Consider the following 19,904-nt stretch of genomic DNA (forward strand, 5'->3'; position numbering starts at 1 on the left):
TTGAATGAAGCAAACCTTGATTAGATTTTCTTTGTGCTATAATAGTCACAAAACAAACAAACCCTTGTTTCTCCTGCCTCTAAAAATCCTTCCTTCCTTCCTTCCTTCCTTCCTTCCTTCCTTCCTTCCTTCCTTCCTTCCTTCCTTCCTTCCTTCCTTCCTTCCTTCCTTCCTTCCTTCCTTCCTTCCTTCCTTCCTTCCTTCCTTCCTTCCTTCCTTCCTTCCTTCCTTCCTTCCTTCCTTCCTTCCTTCCTTCCTTCCTTCCTTCCTTCCTTCCTTCCTTCCTTCCTTCCTTCCTTCCTTCCTTCCTTCCTTCCTTCCTTCCCTCCCTCCCTCCCTCCCTCCCTCCCTCCTTCCCTCCCTCCTTCCCTCCCTCCTTCCCTTCATTGAGATCCCCTTCCATTCTTGGTGTCACATAGAGAAAGAGGTCTCTTAGTGTGTTTCTTCCTGCATTTACTCTTTGTCTGTCTTGTTATTTGTGTTCTCTGTTTTTGGTGAGGTTTGTTTTGTTTTGGGTTTTTTTGGGTTGGTTGTTTTTGTGGAGTTTGTTTTGTTTTGTTGGTTTTTCCCAGCCTCTGTCCAGTATACTTCACATGCAGCTTTCTTTCATGTGAAATCTGTATTTCCCATACAGTTGCCTAAAGCTTCTAGAACTAGTGTCCAAGGCTGCAAGGATCCTCCTGTGGCTGCACAGCCAAAGGCTTCTGGGCTTCCCATGAGGAAGACCTTGGGGGGGCATGTAGGGGATGCTTTCACTTTGACTTCTGTAGAGGAGTCCTTGAGCAACAGTTCACAGAGGTGACGGGCTGTTTAATTTTGGAAAAATGTAAAATTTTAGGCAATGGCTGCCCCTAACCTTGCTATGCAGCTCAGCTCATCTGCTGTACTGAAAGGAAAATGGCTCACCTTCCCCAGCTGGGGAAAATCCATGCTTCAGACTAGTTCTGGTCAGCAAGTATATTCTCCCTGCCCAAGACTTCACCTGCCTGAGGAAGGTGCCTTTGAGAAGATGGCTTCTGTCTAGGAAGATGTTTCTTTGTAAAGCTGGGTTTGTTCTTTTAAAGCCTAAAAGCTGAGTAGGACTGGGTGTGGGAGGCAGAGGAGGGCAAGACTCTGGGGAGGTTTAGAGCAGAGGAGAGAGCTGGGGTTCAAACCTGACCTTGCATTTCCCTGTGAGAGAGCCAGATGTCCCCCTGACTCCTTGAGAAGCACTCTAGCACTTCATAAAGTTGGAAGCAAAGCTGAATCTCTCTTATGTGCAACATGAGGCTTTGCAGAGGTTTTAAACAAGCACAGAAAGTCCTAGTGGGTTTGGCTCAAACAGCCAAATAATCTCTTACAGGGTCTATCCAAGCACTTGCATTTTTCACCTACTCTTATTGCTTGTATTCTTTGGCATTTGCAGACCAAGCTGTAAATAAGGTTTGACACAATCTTCCTTCTTTCCTCTGTGTGGTGTTTTGGAGAGTTTGTTTCTTAAACAATCCCTCAGTCTGCCCCCATGTTTTTTAAAGGATCCTGAGACAGGAGAGAGAATGGATGGGGTGGAAGTATCCAGCATCATTTGGGATTGTATCTGACTTTAGCTACTTCATTAATCCAGCCTTTTTGTCATTATGACACACTTTCTCCTGGACACTCTCCTGGAATTGCTGTACTTCTAGCAGGCAGGATTTCACCAAGACCAGCAAAGACACATAGATCAGGCAGGAACTCTGATGGCTGATGCTTTCTGCATTTTGTTAAGTTAGAGCAAACAAGAAACTCTTTGTTCCTTCGCCTAGATTGGGTAACTAAAATTGCTTTTGTGAAAATAAGTCTTTCCCCTGTTCAGAAAAAGATGTCCCCTTGAAATAAGAAAAGAAAAAGATTTTCTAAATTTCCTATATTCAGGCCTCCCCACAGGGGAAAAAAAAAGCTCATAGCAACTTCTTAAAATGTTTGTTCAAGCCCTGTGAACTCTCCCTACTCAGATTCTTGTTGTGGACTAGGAGATCCACATTCTGTAAACAGCATGTGAATGCTTTTTTAATAAATAATTACATTTCTAAGATAAATCTATTCCTTTCTGGGCAGTGAGAGGTGTGTGTGTGAGAAAAATGGCTGCATTTCTACCCAGTGTCTTTCTTGTTTTCAATGGCCACGATCACTTGCTGCCAACAACACACTCTGTGTTCCCCTTCCTTAAATGCCTGAGGCAAAGGATTTCCAGCTGTAGCAGGTACTTGAAATTTTCACCTATTCCTTCTCAATTTCATGAAGAATTTCAGGAAGAATTTCTTCATGGTTGGGGTTGTTAAGCATTGGAATGGACTGCCCAGGGAGGTGGTGGAGTCACCATCCTTGGATGTGTTCAAGAAACAACTGGATGTGGCATTTAGTGCCATGGTTTAGTTGACAAGGTGATTGGTCAAAGGTTGGACTTGCTGATCTTAGAGGTCTTTTCCAACCTTGATGATTTTGTGATTCTCCTCGGAGGCTGCAATATTTTGCTTAGCAGGATCAGTTGTGTGGGCCTGCAGACTATCCTTGATCTGCAACTGCTGCTGAGGTAAGCATATAACTGACTGAAGCTTCCAGGCTTGCAAGGATTTATTGATGAGATGAGTAAGTCAAGAGCTACAAATAACTTTTAAAAGCCTGCAAGAAATGAGCTGAGGTCTACAGACTAAATGCTGGTCAAAACTACGTGATGTTAAGAATGAAGTTGCTCTGAACATTTCATTTATAGAGCATTAAGAGGCTTATCTGAGCAGCTCCATCAACAGCCTGGATGGTAACCAAATTTCTCTATTCAAATTCTCCAGCAGAGCATTTTCACTGTGAGCAAGCCGGGCACTGTAACGGTAGCAGTGGCAGTGACCCGTCAGCTGACCCACCACAGGAAATGAACACCATGGGTTTGCTAATGCTTGCTCTTTGCCCACAGCAGCATAAGAATGAAGTGTGCTTCTGGCCCTCATCCTAGTTTGGAAACCTGAAGAGTGCTTATTTCTCTTGAGTTTACAACAGTAAAGAGAATGGTTTTAAATTTTTTTTTTTTTGTCTCCACAGATTTACCATTTACTATTGCTACTGGTTGTGCTGGAAAACAAACATGCAGGATGCACACCTGGGCAGGTATCAAGTAGTCCCAGTGCAGTTTACAGTCAAATTACCACAGAGGAGTGCAGCTGTCAGTTTTGTGTTAGGGAAGTCTATGAAATTACTCTCATCTTGAAAGTTTATAACATGTTGAAGGGTGCAATAACTTGGATTTTGTAGGACATCTTATGACTGGGTTTTAAATCAGAGCGTGTGCTACATATGCACACTCCCTACCCCTGTTTTTGTGGGGAGATGGGATAAGAAGACTAACACGTGTGCCAGTTTTTCAGGTTTGAGCTTTGTGGTGTTTTGTTTTTATCTCTTTTTCCAGATGAGCGCTGTCCTCTTTCGATAACTTAACAGTTCTGGGAAATGCAACTTCAAACCAGACCATTATAATTCAGGTGCTAGATCCTACCTTAGCAATCTGCTGATTTGGAGATTGCTCTTCAGAACATTTAGTCTTAACATGTACAGCTTTCTAACCAGAGAAAAGTACCAAACTCACATACATACATGGACACAAATACACACACACATAAAACTAAAGTGTTTATTGCATGCTAATGTTACCATAATCAGTGCTGGCAAAAATGACCCTTCTCCATAGAAAAACACATAGTGTCTTGGAATTCCTTCAGTCTCAGCCAGCTGCTGCCTCTTTGAAGGATTCCCCAGTCTGGGAACCAATATCACTGTGCTGAACACCAATATCTTCACTGCAGCAATGTAAACACGGCCAAAATTCAAAACCCCAGGTGCGTGAAGAATTTCAGTATAGAGTATTTTGTGAGAGATTTTTGTTTGAGATTTAATCAACACACACACACCTACTTCTTTCCTTAAATGATCATGACATGCGTCGGGAAAGGAGTGTTATTGAACAAACTTGGATGCTTGGCTTCTGTCCTCACCCTTGCTGTTGCTGGCAGACATATTGAAATGATGCAGTGCCTTTAAAGAAGGCTGAATATATCCTCACTGGCACATAGAGGAAGTTTCCATGGAAGTCATACAAGAGAAAACACTGAGCACAGAGATTCATTCTGCTGTGGCTGTGCAATATTCATCGAAATGGCTTACTCGTGAGAAAATAAATAGTGCCTTATAACACCTTTCAGCTAAGAAAACAGGGCAATGGTTGGCTTTAAAAGGATGAGGTATGGGAACACTCCTTATGGCCAAATGTGGTCTGTGACAGTCCATCAACACTTGCTGTAGTTGTCATCTTTAGCTTTCTGTGCTTCAGGGTGAGCAATCAGCTGTCCTGCAAGCAGAAGAAAATAAGCATTTACATGCTGGCAGAGAAGGTCAATAAAAGCATGAGGCTTTGGAAACATAAACTTCATGGATGACAGCAACAGACATCAGATCAATACCCTGCCCTGGCCTGGATTCCTGTATTTGTCAGAATGGTAATTGTTGTGGGTGTTGCTCTCTCATGGAGCCCTGAACTGTGCACTGCAAGAGTACAACAGGACAAAAGGTGGCCAGATGTCCACCAGGCTACTTTAATGGTATTCAAAATGAGAAGTACCAACTACTAAAAAGCACACACTGACACCAGGACCCAAACTGCCAGTTAGAGTGTCGTAGCACGCGTGTAGTGCAGTGTAGAAAACAGGGATCTATGGATGATTTAGCATTCTTCTGAAAGTGACTCTTGTGCAAGAAGCAATGACAAATTTGAATGAAAAAGCACCCTGAAATCCATCAAATAACCTTATGAGACTTCAGACTAGCAGATTTTAAACTGCCTTGGCTTCTTCTGGAACTCACCTCGGATTCTTGTGTTTCTGGGAGAGTTTCTATTCCATTGTGATCCTGTATGTCTTGTGGGGCCTCAGCTTCTAGGTCCACATCAGCCTGCATGCTGGGCTTTTCATTCTCCCACTTTGCAAAGCCTTTGCTCTTCCCAGCTTTTCCGTAGAATTTGGACTTCATTTTGGGGAAAGTGTGGGAACCTGAATCATTCCAACCTGGCTCATGCCAGAGTGGTTCTGTCTGTGTTGCTTGGCTGGTGGTCACCCGCTGCAGCCGCACGGAAATTTTCCGTGAAGAGCCAGTGACGAGGGTGATAGCTCTGCCATCAAGGTCTTGGTGTTCTGCAGCAACACTGGGAAATTCAAATACTTCATCTTGGACTGAAAGAGAGGGTGGAATTGTTTTGTTTAAGTATTCTGCTTCAAGGTCTTTACAAAAAGTTAACAAACATGGGGGAGGGTGGGGAGGTAACCCCTTGTATGAAGCAGTGCTATAATTATTAATATCCATGTGCTGCTTGGAAACTGTTTCTGACACTGTGTGCACAGATCTTATTGTCTCACCATCTGCATGCTCAGGGCATAAGGCAATGCTAGAATTGTGCCCTACGTCTCCTTGCTCCTAAGTGATAAAAAAGGAGAAATACCATTTCATTTCTTTTCAGCTGGGATAGAGGTGCCAGTAAGGAGGATAGTGAGCCTTAGGATACCAGAACACTAAAGCAATCGCTGGAAAAAAGGACGCTGTAATCTGAGGACTGAATACAAGCCATAGTGCAGAAAAAAGGACAAGTGCCTCTTTGTGTGTTGATGCAAAGGAAAAATTAAAAATGGCAGCAAGGACACTGGCCATTAGAGAGGATTCCAGAAATGGCTTAAAACAGGAAGAAAAGTGTTCTCACCTGGAGGCAGAGATGGACTGCTAGGAAGAGACCCATGGTTGCTGCCTACTGAAGTTCCTCTGGAAAATTTCCTGCATGCCAGCACAAGCAGATCTCTGCATTGCTTGTGACAGTTGGCACCGCAATCTGTAAAAAAAGGAATTGTCAAGTCATCAAATGGAAAGCCACAACTATCTGTAATCCCTCAGGGCTATTAGCAGGCAGACACCAAGAAAGGACTTTGAAGGAACAAAAAGTTTGACAGAAGTTGTGAAGGGTGTCACAGAAATGGATCATTTGGTGTGAAGGGCATTACAAAAAAAAATGGATCATATCCATGACAGCCATTAGTAGAAAAATGGCAGCAGAAGACAAGAGGGAAGATGATATTTTAACAATAAAATAGTCTCAAAGAAGAGATGTGGAATGATATGATCCTGTGTATGCCCTACATAAAACTTCTGCTCTTCTGCTCCCACCAAGAGGGGGGTTATTTATTTGGCTGGCTTTTATCTGACCCAGCAGGGCCCATTATAGTAAGCAGGTTTGGTTAGAAGACACCAGAGCATCCGTACCCTGAGCATCTGAAAGGACTGCTGGAGGTCAGTGTCGACTACTGTAAGTTAAAAATAGTCTAAGTAGCTCAGTAAGCAACATTAGCACATGAATGAGCTCTGTGGAAGTTATCATCCACTCAGAAAAGACTTTTTGAGTACCTGCACTCCAAACCTCTGCTGGGATTTAAATCACTGGATACATCATGACTAGGTACATTTATCTGAAGTGTGGCTGGAGTATGGATCTTACATGCAAGAAATGGCTGAAGGGTGGAGAATGTGCCCCAAACACAATCTTGCTCTCCTCTATATCCTTTTCCACTGTTTAAAAATTCCCATCTCCCTTATTTCTCTTCTGCTGCTCCACAGCCCGACATTTTGTTCTAGGTGAGCATTGTCAAGGTTTATTTAATTTATTTAAATATCAAGCATTTATGGCTCTGCTGTAGGAGCCTCTCTGCTCAGGGCAGCAGCACTGGCATGATGGGTGAGAGTTCTGCTTTCTGCCAACACCTTGTTCTTATGACTAATGCAGCAGCCCATGCCCAGCTCTGCCCTTCTCTGCCTCAAAGGTAACACACTCCCTCAGATACACTAAAGATCTCTCTTGAAGTGCAGGACTCCTTCTATCACTTGCAGACCATGCAGTCTGGCTTTTATCTCATTACTCACAGTGCTGGAGTAAGCAGCACACCTGGGAGAAGGAACTCCCTCCCTCCCCCTGCTGTGTTCAAGCAGAGGATGGCAGCTCTGTGCTGAAGGCAGAGTTCATCTCTAATGGGTGTCACACTGCAGTGATGCTGGAACACAGAGCAGCTGGTAGCTGCTGCAACAAAGGCAGCACCCTCACACTTGTTGACCACTGAAGGATCTGAATAAGCAGCTCTGCTCTCCTACTTTCATGCTTCATTGCCTGTAACTTTGACTTTACAGAACCACTTTTGCTCAGTCTCCACTGGGCCAGTGCTACAGGCAGTGATGCAGGACAGAAGCTCAACTTTCAGATCTCAGATTGAGTTTACAGCTTGGTGTGACAAAACTTTACCTTCCTTTCCTCATCCTACCAATAAAACTATAGACTGCAACCAGCCCTTTCAGAGCTTCTAAGATGATAGATAAGTAATCAGGAATATCTGAATTGCATATGTTGATTTAGCCATGGACATTTTTCCCATCCCACTCTGAGGAAGAGAGGTTTGTGGCTGGAGAGAGAGAGATAGGAGTATGGTGTATCCTAAAAAAAATTACTGTGAATTCTTTTTCCTTTTCCTTGGAGTCTATGTAAGACTAAGTGAAAAGAGTACAAATGTGAGTCTTCCCCTTTGAATAACTGAGAGGCAGCTACAGCTATGAAAATCAACAGTGCCCTTCAGCCAGAATTGGGCTGCTTGAGAAACAAATAGGTCCAGGATTTAAAAGCCAATGAGGACCACTATAATGCCCTTTATGGTCTGACCTGCTTAATAGGGTACAAGTACTGCATAAGAAATTAAATGTTTATGAAGGCAAAGGAGAGGGATGTAAGAGCTCTAGCATTTTTTATGAGTTGAGTGTCTGAAGAAGGTCTTGGAATGAGACCTGCTGGGCAGTCTAGGAAATAAATATTTCTCTATTTCTAGCTCAGCCGCTATTAAATTGCATGTAGGCTTCACTACAGGTGCATGGATGTACATGGATGTACAAACTGTTGCCAGCAGACTTTTTCCTGACCCAAGTCTCAGGGCATATATTTCAGGATCTCTCAGTGTTAGGATAAGAACACTTGGTTTTCCAATTTACAAGGTCTTTACTGGTAGAAAGTTACAGCTCATGGAATCAGGGGCTGCTTTGGACCTTTATCCCACAGAATCTTTGCATTCCTACTGCATTCTAATGCAATAATGTGCATTCTAATGCAGTGAAACTTCATAATGCTCATGGACAATACAAAATGTAGATGCAAGATGTGTTTGAACACATGCCATTTCAGTTAAAGGTATGGTTGACTAACTTGTACTACAACCCACCACCCATAGCTTGAAAAAAATCCTTGTAGTATTTATTTACCTTTACATTTGTAGCCTTGTTTGATTATACCCCAGAGCTGCAAAGAAAGACAAAAGAACGTCAAGGAATCAGAAAAGAAAGCTGGAAGGAAAACAAGGTCACAATGAGGAAGTACCAATGGCTACAAAAGCACAAACAGGATACAACTGCTCTTAACACCCTTCCTGTCAGGCAGACCTCCCCCTCTAGTTGTGATAAGACTTGTGTGGCTTCTCCTTTACTTCTGCTACTTACTTGTAGTAATGGGACTACCAGAGAAGGAGAGACATAGATGACTTTTGCTTCCAGGAATGGGTTAAAATGTGTTATCATATCAAGCTCAATGAAAACAGCAGAGCACACTCTGCTTCCAGGCTCCCTTAATGTTATCTGCAGGAGAATTTCCTGTGTATGTCCATTCTCCAGATAAATCACTGACCCAAAACATTCAAACAAAGCAGAAAAAAAGACCACTGGGGACAAAAACTAGGTTCTTGGTTCCCACTGGCTCCCAGCACACCTAGCCACAGCAATCTGATTTGTGCACCTGCCTTTTCCAACTTAAAAAAACCCCAACCCAAACAGATGAAGAATGAAACAGGCAGAAAAGCCACTAAATTCCATCTTTGCCTTCCCTCAGAAGCTGTTCTTGTCAACATACACTTGCAACTACCAAATGCTAAACATCCAAGGGCCAGTGCGTGTGGTCCCACTTTTGGGAAGCTCTCACTGCCACATGAGCAGGATTGCTTGGAAACAGGGAAACTCCCTAGTAAATTGTTTTCTATGTACTCAGCAGCACTGTATCTACAGCCACGGCATTATAAAAACAAGAATTTCCACTCTTGAGAGGCAGTGAGAGGAAGGAGCAGTTTTTCTAACTCCAGCATAAAAGGAAAAAAAACTGGGGACTCTGATGTTTTTTTTTTCCTGAACTCATTCACCAAGGAGGGTGAGCACATCCAGGCAACTGAAACTGTGTGTGGCTCATCACCAGATCTCTAAGTGTCCATGCACAGAGAGCAGGGGGTGAATATGGCCATTAAAGAAAGGTTCAAAAGGAAGAGATGAAGATCATTATGAATACAAAGGAAAGAGTAAAACAAACATAATGGAAAGATTCTGGGTGAAAAAGAAAACCACCCCACTCATTGCACAAAAGAAATAGCAAGCCAAAATGGGCTCTGGAGAGAGCAGAAACAGATTAGACAAGGTAGAAGAATGGTGAACAAAAGAACAGAAAGGACAACAGTGGAAGCTGGGTCCACAGAAGGCCTGTGGCTTATTCTTTTCTTGCTAATGCCATTTATGTGCACAGCAAATACAGCTGCTGTGCTCAGGCAGCAACAGGGGAGCACCCCAGTCCCTCCTGAAAAAGCAGAGATGACCTGTATTCTCAGATTTCTTGTTACTTATTTCATTTAAGCTCTAATCTGTTCCCACTGAAGGCCTCTCTAGTCATTCCTCACCTTCTTATCTCTGTACCTTCCTCCCCCTCAAATTTGCCACTACTGTTGTGGCTACACACCGCAGTGGAAGCTTAGCTGAAGTGTCATGTCATGAATTCTGACCTAAAGCTTAGAATGTGTCTGACACAGCTCTGCTGCCAAGGTAAGAGGATCTGTGCAAATTCAGATTATAAAGCTTAGCAGGACAGCCGGTCACCCACCCTGCCATGTGGTGCAACTCAAGCTTTGGGACGGAACTGCGACTGGCCATGGGCATATCAACTTTGTGCTGCTTAATGGCATTAGGTGTTAGCTTGACCTTCAGCATTTGTAATATTCTAATAACTGTGTGCATTGCACTGTCATGTCAATTCATCCTGCTGCATGGTCAGTGCACATTATTTTGACTGTGAATCAGTGCATCAGTTTGAAATTGGGTTTCCACCCGTGGATGAGTAGCACTGAAATGCAGAACAAATATGCAGCAGATCCTGTAGTTGGTTCCTGTCCTATCAGCCCAACTCATCCACAGAACAATGCCAATGACTTCAGTGAGCTGACAGGAAAAATGACCTTATTTCCATTTCCTGTACAACCCCTTACTCGTTTGCATTCCTGCGCTGGATGTAATCAGGGAGACGTGAAAAATCTAACAATGGCCAATATAAAAATTGAAGTAGGAGAAAAATATCTGCAGGAGAGGACATTTCAGGGCAGTCCTTGGGCCTCGCTTTGCTGTGGAAGCCTTCCAAACATGCACCGAGTGTCACGAATGCAATGACGTCTTCCCAAGGCAGCCTGGAACAACAGGCTCAGGCCCCTGCCCCGTGGGTCTGCTGGAGCTGTCAGCCTGAGAGCCAGCAGCACACTCCTACGTCAGCACTGACCATGTCACCAGAAGCCAGGGCTTCTGCAGCTCCAGCGGAAATAGGCGGAATTCCTTCTTGCCCGTGGTGCTAATCAGCGGCAGCGGCTGCGGCAGGGGCTTCAGGCACCCAAGCAGAACTGACGCGTCGCAGAAGATGTGAGTGGAAAATGGGAGCATGGGCTAGAGCAGGAACACCAGGGTGGGGCTGAAAGGAGGCACATTTTTGCACTCTGCAGTGCTGCTGTTGCTACTTTCAACCATCATGAAGAAATATTGCTTAGTGGAAAAGATGATGGAATAAAGTTATCTGTTCTGGAGAGCAGGACAGGGCCTGAGTTTACAGGCTGTTATGTGAGCCACACACAAACAGAGGACATGGCCCTCTGCCCTACTGCTTTAGCTGCCTAAATGTGGACATTTGGTTTCAGCCAAGTGTGTCCATTAAAGTAACTTCGATATCACAGTGATTCTTTACTACATTTGGTTTGAAGTGGAATACTTAGAGAAGGTTTACAAGCAACACAAATGTCCACAAAACCAATCCTTTCACAGATATGTAGAGAGCACTCTAATAAATGACATCTGGTAAGTTATGGCTGAGAGAAAAAGCAAATTAAAAAAACCCACTCCAACTAATAAATTCTAAAAATTCTTATTGTAAAAGTGCTGGCAGCACTTTTGATTTCTTTACCAAATTAGAAGATCTGTTAATTCAATAGGGGGAAAATTAGGGCTGTTACAGCCATTCAGAGAATTATGAACATATCTAGGTTGCCATGTGCAATTTCCTGAGAAACAACAGCTTTTGCCTCATCTACATCCTCTGCTCCAGACATCTATTTTCCCTTGAGCTTGTTTACATGGGAAATCAAGCCAAATTAAAGAACTGAAGATAAACCAAGTAAGACTATTCATACAGTCTCTAACATCCTTTAGCTAACATAATTGTCTCCCCCCCAACAGAAATTCCTACAAACAGCAGTTTTAGGAAACCACTAAATCAAAACTGGATAGCACAGCTACAACACGAGTAAATGTTTTGTGCTTCTGAATGCCATGAGATAGTATTATGAGATACTTTAGCAATGCAGGGAGCCAGTTCCACCTTATATACTTTAAAAGCTAAAAGTTGTTTTTAAGATATGCTATTATTAAAATCATACTTACAAATCCTGCACAGTGCTCGCAGAAAGTTGGTTTAAGATATGTCATTTCCTGAAAGTTATGAATAAACCCCGGTCCCATTTTACACTGAAACTGTGATTTAGCTCTCAGAAAGTAAGCCATCATTTCTTCTTTGCTTATAAGACCATCTCTGTAAGGGAAATAAAAAGTAGAGTAGATCTGTCACTGCTCATGGCACTGAAAAATTTAGCATTTTCTCGCTGCAGAAAGCATGCAGCACACAAAGCACATCCTTTGAAAGAGCTGCAGCAGTCCTGGAAGGAAAAAAAGCCCTTACAGCCTTTGTGGTTCTTATCTTTCTTTAAACAGTAACACTGAACCTTGTTATCTCACCTGTTAGTGGTAAGATAGCACAGACCAGGCCACTAAATGAAGGAACTTGACTTACTGCTCACACAGAACAAGGTTATGCCTCCGGCTGGCCACCAGCCTTCACAGTCAAAGAGATTCTGGATAAGAAGAATAATCAAGCCCAACTGGCTAGGAAATGGGTGATACATATACATTCTAGGGTATTTGTTACCCCCTCTCTGCTGCATGCACTCATTTTCCATGTGCCGTACAGAACTCATTTGTTTCATCAGTCTGATGCCTGGCCTGAGCAGAGTATCTCCACTGTAATTGCACAGTACTCTAGGGTTTTGAGTCAGTCCCAGCAGGAATTTGTCATTAAGCTATTACATAAATGATTTTTAAATTACCAGGTAAAGCAGGACTCCAACCTAGGACTTAAAGAACTGACTGGAGTATAAGAATTTAAATGATAACAGAATTTGGCTTTCAGTAATCTTGTCAGACACAAGAAATTTGGGAGCACTGCTTCTTCAATATATGTATTTTCTGAATTTTCAAATTGAGGAAAAGGGGAAAAAAAGCCACGACAAAGAGATATCCAAGCTTACTGGTCTTTGTCCAGTACACAGAAAGAGTCCAAGAAGGGGAAGTTGGCAGCTATACTCTCAAAGTCTTCCTGAGATATATAACCATCATGGTCGTGATCATAGTTCCTAAAGACAGACTGGGGAGAAAAAAAAGATATTATTGTACTATTATCTAGTTTATCCTGAGTCTATACCAGCCTCTTCAACAATATAATTACATGCAAACAAATGTTTTATTCAGCTATTCAGATGCTCTGTTGCATCTCTTTTATTCCTTTTATTTTCCTTAGTATTTCAATATGCATATTATTTGACTCTATGGGAAAAGTTGCTGATTTTTAAAGGAAACTTGACATCAGCATTTATCTTGTGATGATCCTCCACATGTCTTCACACATAATTATTCTTGCTTTACTTTTTCTTCTTTGATGGAAATGTCACTAAAATTCTGCCCCAGGTTATGACATATTCCCTTTGCTTCATTAAGTATACTTTTTAATCATAAAAAAAGAAAGAAATAAAACAAAAACAACAGCAGCGTTCCCATGAGTATTTCAGATGGTTTTGGCTTCATTTTTCTCTCAGGTGGTCACCTCTACTCTGCCACAGTACTGTTTCAATCTATTTTGTTTACTAATATTTTGACACCCCAATCATGAGCAATTTGTGCCTAACAACCATTCTCTTCCATCAACCCACCCCAACCCACCACTAAGTAAAAACAGACATGGGATCAAATTTAAATGTCACATACAGTGATGGGTGCCCTCCTTAGCTGCTAAGGAGTCACTGTATTCTGTCTTCCTGTTTGCAGAGATGTGCAAACATCTCTGGTGTTGAAGCCATGTGTGATGCTGATGGGAAAAACATGAGTATCAAAGTCAACATGGCTATCTAAGAGGCACACAGTGAAGTACAGGCTCCTTCATTAGATGAAAATGTTGTTGATAAAGACATTACATCAATATACCAAGACCCCTGAAAGGCATTTGTAGTGTCCCTGTCACTAGGGACACTACATCTGTTTTAACAAGAACCTTATGAAACCCATTTCTATGAAATGACTGGCAGACCTCAAAAAAACATCACAAAGACGGAACTAAAACACAAACCCAAGCAGTATTCAACACTTTTTGTAATAAAAACAATGGCTAAAAGCACAACTCAAAGCAGCAAGTAAACAACAAATACTGGCAAAGTGAAAACAGTTGTAGAGTGGTGTGAGCCTTTTAGTAAGCTGTATCCATAAAAGCCCCAAACCATGTTTTAATCCTGTCAAACTCAAATCACATGTCCTGAACCGGGCCAAAATTGTGGAATGTGGAACTGCAACTTCCTCAACTATAGGAACAAACATAAACTCCCACCCAGCACATTCTGGAAAGATTAAGGAATTGTGGCAGACTTCCTATTTAACAAGATATCAAAGAGAGGTTTGGATGTGGAGTCATTTTTATCAACACATATGGCACTGACAAAAGCAATTCAGGAACAGCATGTGCATTTCTGGCATCCCACATTAGAAGAAAAGTTAAACTTTTTTTAAAAAAGGTCATGTACAAAAATAAACAACAAGTTATATTTGAAATCTGGGTGAGAGAACTGAAGAGTTTGTTTAGGTTATCTTAACAACATAACCCCAATTAGTGATCTGTAACACAAACAAAATCAGAATTTAATAGCTCCTCCTGGAGATACTTATTAATTTGTAAAAAGAAAAAAGAAAAGTTCCGTCTCTCCAAAGGAATCTGGAGGTGTTTAGCTTTGTTTACATTACCTAGCACAACACATCACCTTCCAAACTGGAGCTAGAAGATCTCAGCTCTAATTCTGTGTGACCTTGCGTTCACATTTTTAAAGTGACACCAAGACAACGCTATCTTTACCATACATAATGTTCTCTGGACAGTAAACTAACAGCAAGCTGAAAATCAGAAATAGAGTTTCTAGAAAAGTTCATTAGACCTATTAATGTATGAGACCTTGTTTCTGAGTTGCTTTCTTTTCAGCTGAGGTTATGTTGCTAGAGCTGCAGAAACTATGTGGCTAGAGCTGCAGAAAATAAACTTGCACTCTGAATTTATATTTGCTAGACAAACCTATTAAACAGCAGCCAGATGCTTCTGAAAGTCTGCTCCTTTGCACCCAGAAACCTGTTTACTAGTCCCATTGGTGACTGCAGGAATGAAATAAATATTTCTGAAGGTATCAGTAATGGCTCAAATTTGTTAGGGTATGTCTGAAATTCACCCCAACCATAACAATGTCATTATAAGCTTGAAATTGATTATAATGATGAAAATACCAAATTCACCATTCTCTTAGACCAGTGTAATGTTCCAAATACTTACATCCACCAGTTTCCGGATGTGCTTGTTGATGACTGTGGGGTCAGGTTTAGGTACCACTCCAGATGCCCACTCCAGTGGCACTACTGGCTTGTTGGGGGTGGTCGGGGAGGTAGGCTGCTGAGAGATGGATCAGAACACAAGGATTTTCAAATCTGAATTAAGAAGCTGAATTTCCCAGGAAAAGCAGCTCAAAATGTCAGAGCTACAACGGCAAACTGCTGGAGTGCTCGTGCTGTAAAAATGTGCTCAGCAAAACACCAGGCAAGGTTTTAAAGGGCTTCACTAACAGCTTCAGTTAGGCTCTGTGCTCCACCTTGCAGCTTCACTGCCACCACCCAGGGAGCTCAGAAGCAAATCCAAGCAGTCTTTCCTCACTGACATCTCCAGAGGGTTCAATAGCAATGAGACTTGAAGGAAGGGGGGTCTGTAGGGTTTGTGAACACAGTGGGCATTAGAAATAGGTAAGCCCAGAAACCTGCTTTGCTCCTCTGTAAAACCTCTGAGGAGTTCACCACAGTCTTCCCTCAACTCCCTGCTGGAGGGACCCATGCCCTGAAGCCACACAAGGGAGTGCCTCAACCAGAATAAGTTCATGCTCCTGCTCCATGTGCCACCAGCAGGACAGCAGGATGCAGAAGCAGGGCAGAATTGTGCTCAGCAATCCTGCTGGTTTCCAGCTGAGATGTGCCAGGATGCACAGCTTGATTCATCTAGGCAGCTTGAGTAGAAAGGCTCTAACCTTTGACTTGTTCTGCAGATAACACCAGCCAGACTATTTTATTTTAAAAATGTCTTGGTCTTGACAGAACAGTAGCTGACAGCTCACTGGATGCACAGACTTCACAACCTGACTCTCTCCACACCACTACAGTGCTTTGGGAGTAGCTCTGGAATGCAGCTCAGATTCTTCAAGTAGAAGAATCTAGGTTTGTCCTAGAATATAGGACAAACCTGAACACATTTTCAGGTAAGGATTAATAAAACCCAGTTAGCATGGACAATGCTGCAAGACAAACTGGCCTTTCCCTGCATCTGCACTGGACATCTAGCAGGTGAAGCTGTGTCAAGCAGAAAAAATTCAGAGTGTTTTGGATCAGAAGGGAGAGGGTCCACAGTCAGAAGGCCCCTGTGTTAGCTGATGAGCAAAGAATCTGGATCTCAATTGTCTTGCTCTGAATTGGTGTGACTTGAAAGGGAGACAATTAAGACATGTAAAGATGTTACATGTATTATTGTGTACAGCAATGGTATTGTAGACTTTGACATCCAGATGAGAAATGGTCACAGGTTCATATTTTACTGTGTTTGGTTGGAAAAGAAAAAAAGGATTTGTTAGTGGATTGCTTTATTAATTTAGTTTTTCCTTTTTCAAGTGTTAGAACAGCTTTTATCAACACCTTGACAGATTTTGACCCATACAAATGTGCACAAATAAGTTTGGGAGGAAAACACCCCTATATGAACAAAATTCAATTTTCATAAGAAGTACAGTGAACCTGAACATCCAGCTCCATCTGCTAAAAGCACGGACTCAAAGCATCCAAATTAAAAGTGTCAGTGTGATGCCAGACTACCAAGACCTCACAAAGAGCTTTTAACATCTGCTGGTCTCAGTGAGTAGTGGCAGAAAGAAACTGAATTCACTGGAGCCTTCCTCTTATTTCTGGGCTATTTCATTTGAAGTCTCATTCAATTTTTATGGTTTTTTTGATAAGTTGCAATGAAATCTTCATGTTACTGACCACTAACCAAAGGGAATTATTTGTTCTTCTATTGCCCTCATAGACTCAAATGAACAATGGTGATTTTATTTATGTGTTTGAAATGCATCCTATGAGGAAAGGTGCTAACTGGCTGTCCAGTGACTTCCAAGCTGAATTTATTAAATGTTCAGAACACTGTATCTGGCCATGCAGTTTGTGATTCCCACTGTATCTCCCATTTATTTCACCAGCACAGGGACCGTGGTATTGTAGACTGAGAAAGCATTTTCAGATGTTTGCAAACATCTATGTATTTTGACATTGAAGTGAATTCTGCTGAAAACAAAAAAAGTTACCTAAATGCATCATGAGTGGTATAATTGCACCAGGCAGAGTTGTCCTCTAGATAACAGCTGTATTAGTGACAACTCCCAACAAGAAGATCATTAATGGTTGTGGAAAAGCAGGACACTGTGACAAGGAGCTGCTATACTACAGCTGGTGGTCATTCCTCAGATTTCTTTTAAGGCTGCTGTACTAACTGAAGGGTCTCCTCCCAGTTTCAGCAGAAGGAAAGTCTTGCTCAAGTCCCTGTTGACAGCAGACTGATATGCTAACAGATCAGCTCCACTTTTGCCCGAAAATGATTGCAGCAGCATGAGGCATTTCCTCCAGAGTGCACCTGCATGGGAGTGGTACCCACATAACAATAAATCAAGGAGCAGTTGGAATGACATAACCATGCTGTCACGTTGCCTTTGACAAATTTTTCCACATACAAAAGCCCTACAGATCCTTTCCCCTGTGTGCTTTGGCAGACCATCAAAGAGAAGAAAGCTTCAACTAGTCCGGCTGCTGTCGATTCAGCTGCAGCTTTTTACCCATCAGGGTGCTGCCATAGCTCAATGCCACTGCTGTTCATTGATCCTTATGCAGAAGTTTCCCACTTTAACTGCTGGGCACTGTTAAAGTTCCCAGCATTGTTTATATTGCTTTTGTCCTGCTTAAAGCAAGGCTGGAGATCAAAGCAGCAATGTGATAATTTTCTTCATTTACGGTAGTGGTCCGTCAGTCCTTCCACAGCATAGGGCTGTGACATTTCAACTTTTCTGGCAGTAATGAGAGCATGAGGGACCCAGAAGTACTGAAATAAACAACTGCTGTGGTTAAATCATACCAAACAAGGACTGGAGACTCAGTAATGAAATTTCAAATGTTCAAGCTGAGCTAGTATTGACTGTAGAAATATTCATTAGTTTCCTTATCATTGCTCATAATACATCACTGGGAGCACACACATCATCCTCAAACTGGTCTCCAAGAGTGATTAACAATTTTAAACCTCAGAGAAGCCTTAAACTTGGAAATTTAAGGGTTCTGCTTCCTTTCTGCCTTTTAAGAATGCTTCAAAACCTTAAAAAGCACAGGAATGCTTCATGTCAGACTCCTGGACCCTGCTCTCATCCTCTGTGAAGATTTCCAGCCACTCTCAGCTTCTACTGCTGTCAGACTTGAGAGGGCTCAGCCTGAGAGCATCACAGGCTGGATATGAAAGGTAATAAGAATGTTGATACACTGAAGAAATGCTTGGAGGAAAGAAGAGTCCCCAACCTCTGGCAGCAGAAGAAAGTGAATAATTAATACTTGAAGTGGAACTCAATTATTAATTATGAGTAATAATATTGAGTAATAACTCAACTATTACTTATGAGGTTTATCTGTATTCTTTGACTTTCAAAAATAAAGAAAAATGCATGAATGCAGCATTATCTTTAGTTGCACATAACCAAATAAAGACTAATATCTATTCTCATCTGTTTAAACATTGCTTGAGAGCCCAAGATGCAGCCAATTATACCTAAGCAAACAGTTCTAAACTACTACAGTAATTATTTGCCTTGCCTTAAACAAACCTTTTAACTCAGTGCTGTTTTATGTAACTGCACCAGCATACAGAAAATCAGCTAAGGGTCACACAATAAATAATTTATATAAACTTATAAAGGATTATATATCTAAAGCAGAACTTTGTTTTCCAGGACTTGCAGAGGTTTTGTTGAAAAATAATTAACAGTGACATCTGGCATGTTCCACTATTTGTTTCTCCCAATATGCACTAAAATAAAAGTGCATATTGGGAGAAATAAATAAAACCTAGTTTTATAAATAGTTCCTGTGTTTTCTACACAAATATAACACTAAAAAGCTTTATATATATATGAATAAGGAAACACATTAACTGTCACTTAAAAATGAAATCAACTGCATGCAGACAAAATAAGCAATATGTCAAAAAGCAGTAAAAAATGACATACAGATTTGGAGTTCCTTGGCTCCAGCACCAGCGAGAGCTTGTAGATGTCATCCTCAGTGTGGTAGAGGTCCAGGGACAGCTGCATGTAAGAAAGAATGGAAAACTGTAATATTTACTAGACTGGGTTGGATATGACAGGCTTTTAAGCTCCCACTGAAGGCAAACACAACATTTTGCTACTCTGAGTTCAGAAGGCATGCCAAAGCCTTGTGCAGCTGCTGGGGAAGTGGATTTGCCCAGCGTGAAGACAAGCCAGGCTGTGAAGAACACACTGCTGCTCATGTCACTGCACCTGAGGGCTGGCACCAGCCTGACCCCAGGGGTGAGAGGAGCTGCATGCTCATGCACACAGGGACATGGGCTCCAAGGAGCACCCCTACACAAACCCCTTTCTTCTAGCTGCTCAGTGCTCATGAGAGATCTCAGAGAAGCAGCCTGGTGAATGCAAAAACGTCAGGACAGTAGTTGTAGAGGGGCAAGGCTGGAAGGATTTCAGATTTTATTTTGTTCCTCAAGAAGGGTCATAGGAGTGCAGCTCTTCTACAAAGATCAGCCCATGCAGCAAATGCCTCTTTGGAAAGCCCTGGACAGACAGAGGCCTGGGAGAGGCAGGCTGGGTTTGCCACTGCTGGTGATGCAGAAAAGTGCTCCATTGAGAGCAGTCCCAGTTTAGCCCAGCTTGGCCTGCTCCTGGTCACCTCTCAGCAAGTCAGGCAAATTACCTTCCAGCTGTTTCTAGATAAATGAAAGATTTGTCAATCATGTTCTCATTCTTTAACCTGGAGGATTTATTGAGGAAAAAAAGAAGGTACATAAATCTACTTGAAGTAGGATGAATCTG

The 19,904-nt window shown here is 42.1% G+C and overlaps 1 protein-coding gene across 5 annotated transcripts in view; it reads right to left on the reverse strand.

The window, feature by feature from the left end:
• Window positions 1-3,626: 3,626 nt before the first annotated feature.
• RASGRP3 (RAS guanyl releasing protein 3) overlaps window positions 3,627-19,904 on the reverse strand; it is a 58,888-nt gene continuing 42,610 nt past the window's right edge. For 4 of the 5 annotated variants that reach the window (XM_077175705.1, XM_077175702.1, XM_077175701.1 and 1 more), the window contains 8 exons: window positions 19,065-19,142; window positions 15,047-15,163; window positions 12,717-12,832; window positions 11,797-11,944; window positions 8,335-8,371; window positions 5,753-5,878; window positions 4,867-5,231; window positions 3,627-4,354 (listed from right to left, as the gene is read on the reverse strand). In XM_077175705.1, coding sequence (XP_077031820.1) covers window positions 4,346-4,354; window positions 4,867-5,231; window positions 5,753-5,878; window positions 8,335-8,371; window positions 11,797-11,944; window positions 12,717-12,832; window positions 15,047-15,163; window positions 19,065-19,142 — 996 coding nt within the window. In that variant the 3' untranslated portion in view covers window positions 3,627-4,345. The remainder of the gene's footprint in view (window positions 4,355-4,866; window positions 5,232-5,752; window positions 5,879-8,334; window positions 8,372-11,796; window positions 11,945-12,716; window positions 12,833-15,046; window positions 15,164-19,064; window positions 19,143-19,904) is intronic. The other variant, XM_077175704.1, reaches the window with a different exon arrangement.

This window comes from Agelaius phoeniceus, chromosome 3 (assembly GCF_051311805.1).
Source record: "Agelaius phoeniceus isolate bAgePho1 chromosome 3, bAgePho1.hap1, whole genome shotgun sequence".
Lineage (NCBI taxonomy): Eukaryota > Metazoa > Chordata > Aves > Passeriformes > Icteridae > Agelaius > Agelaius phoeniceus.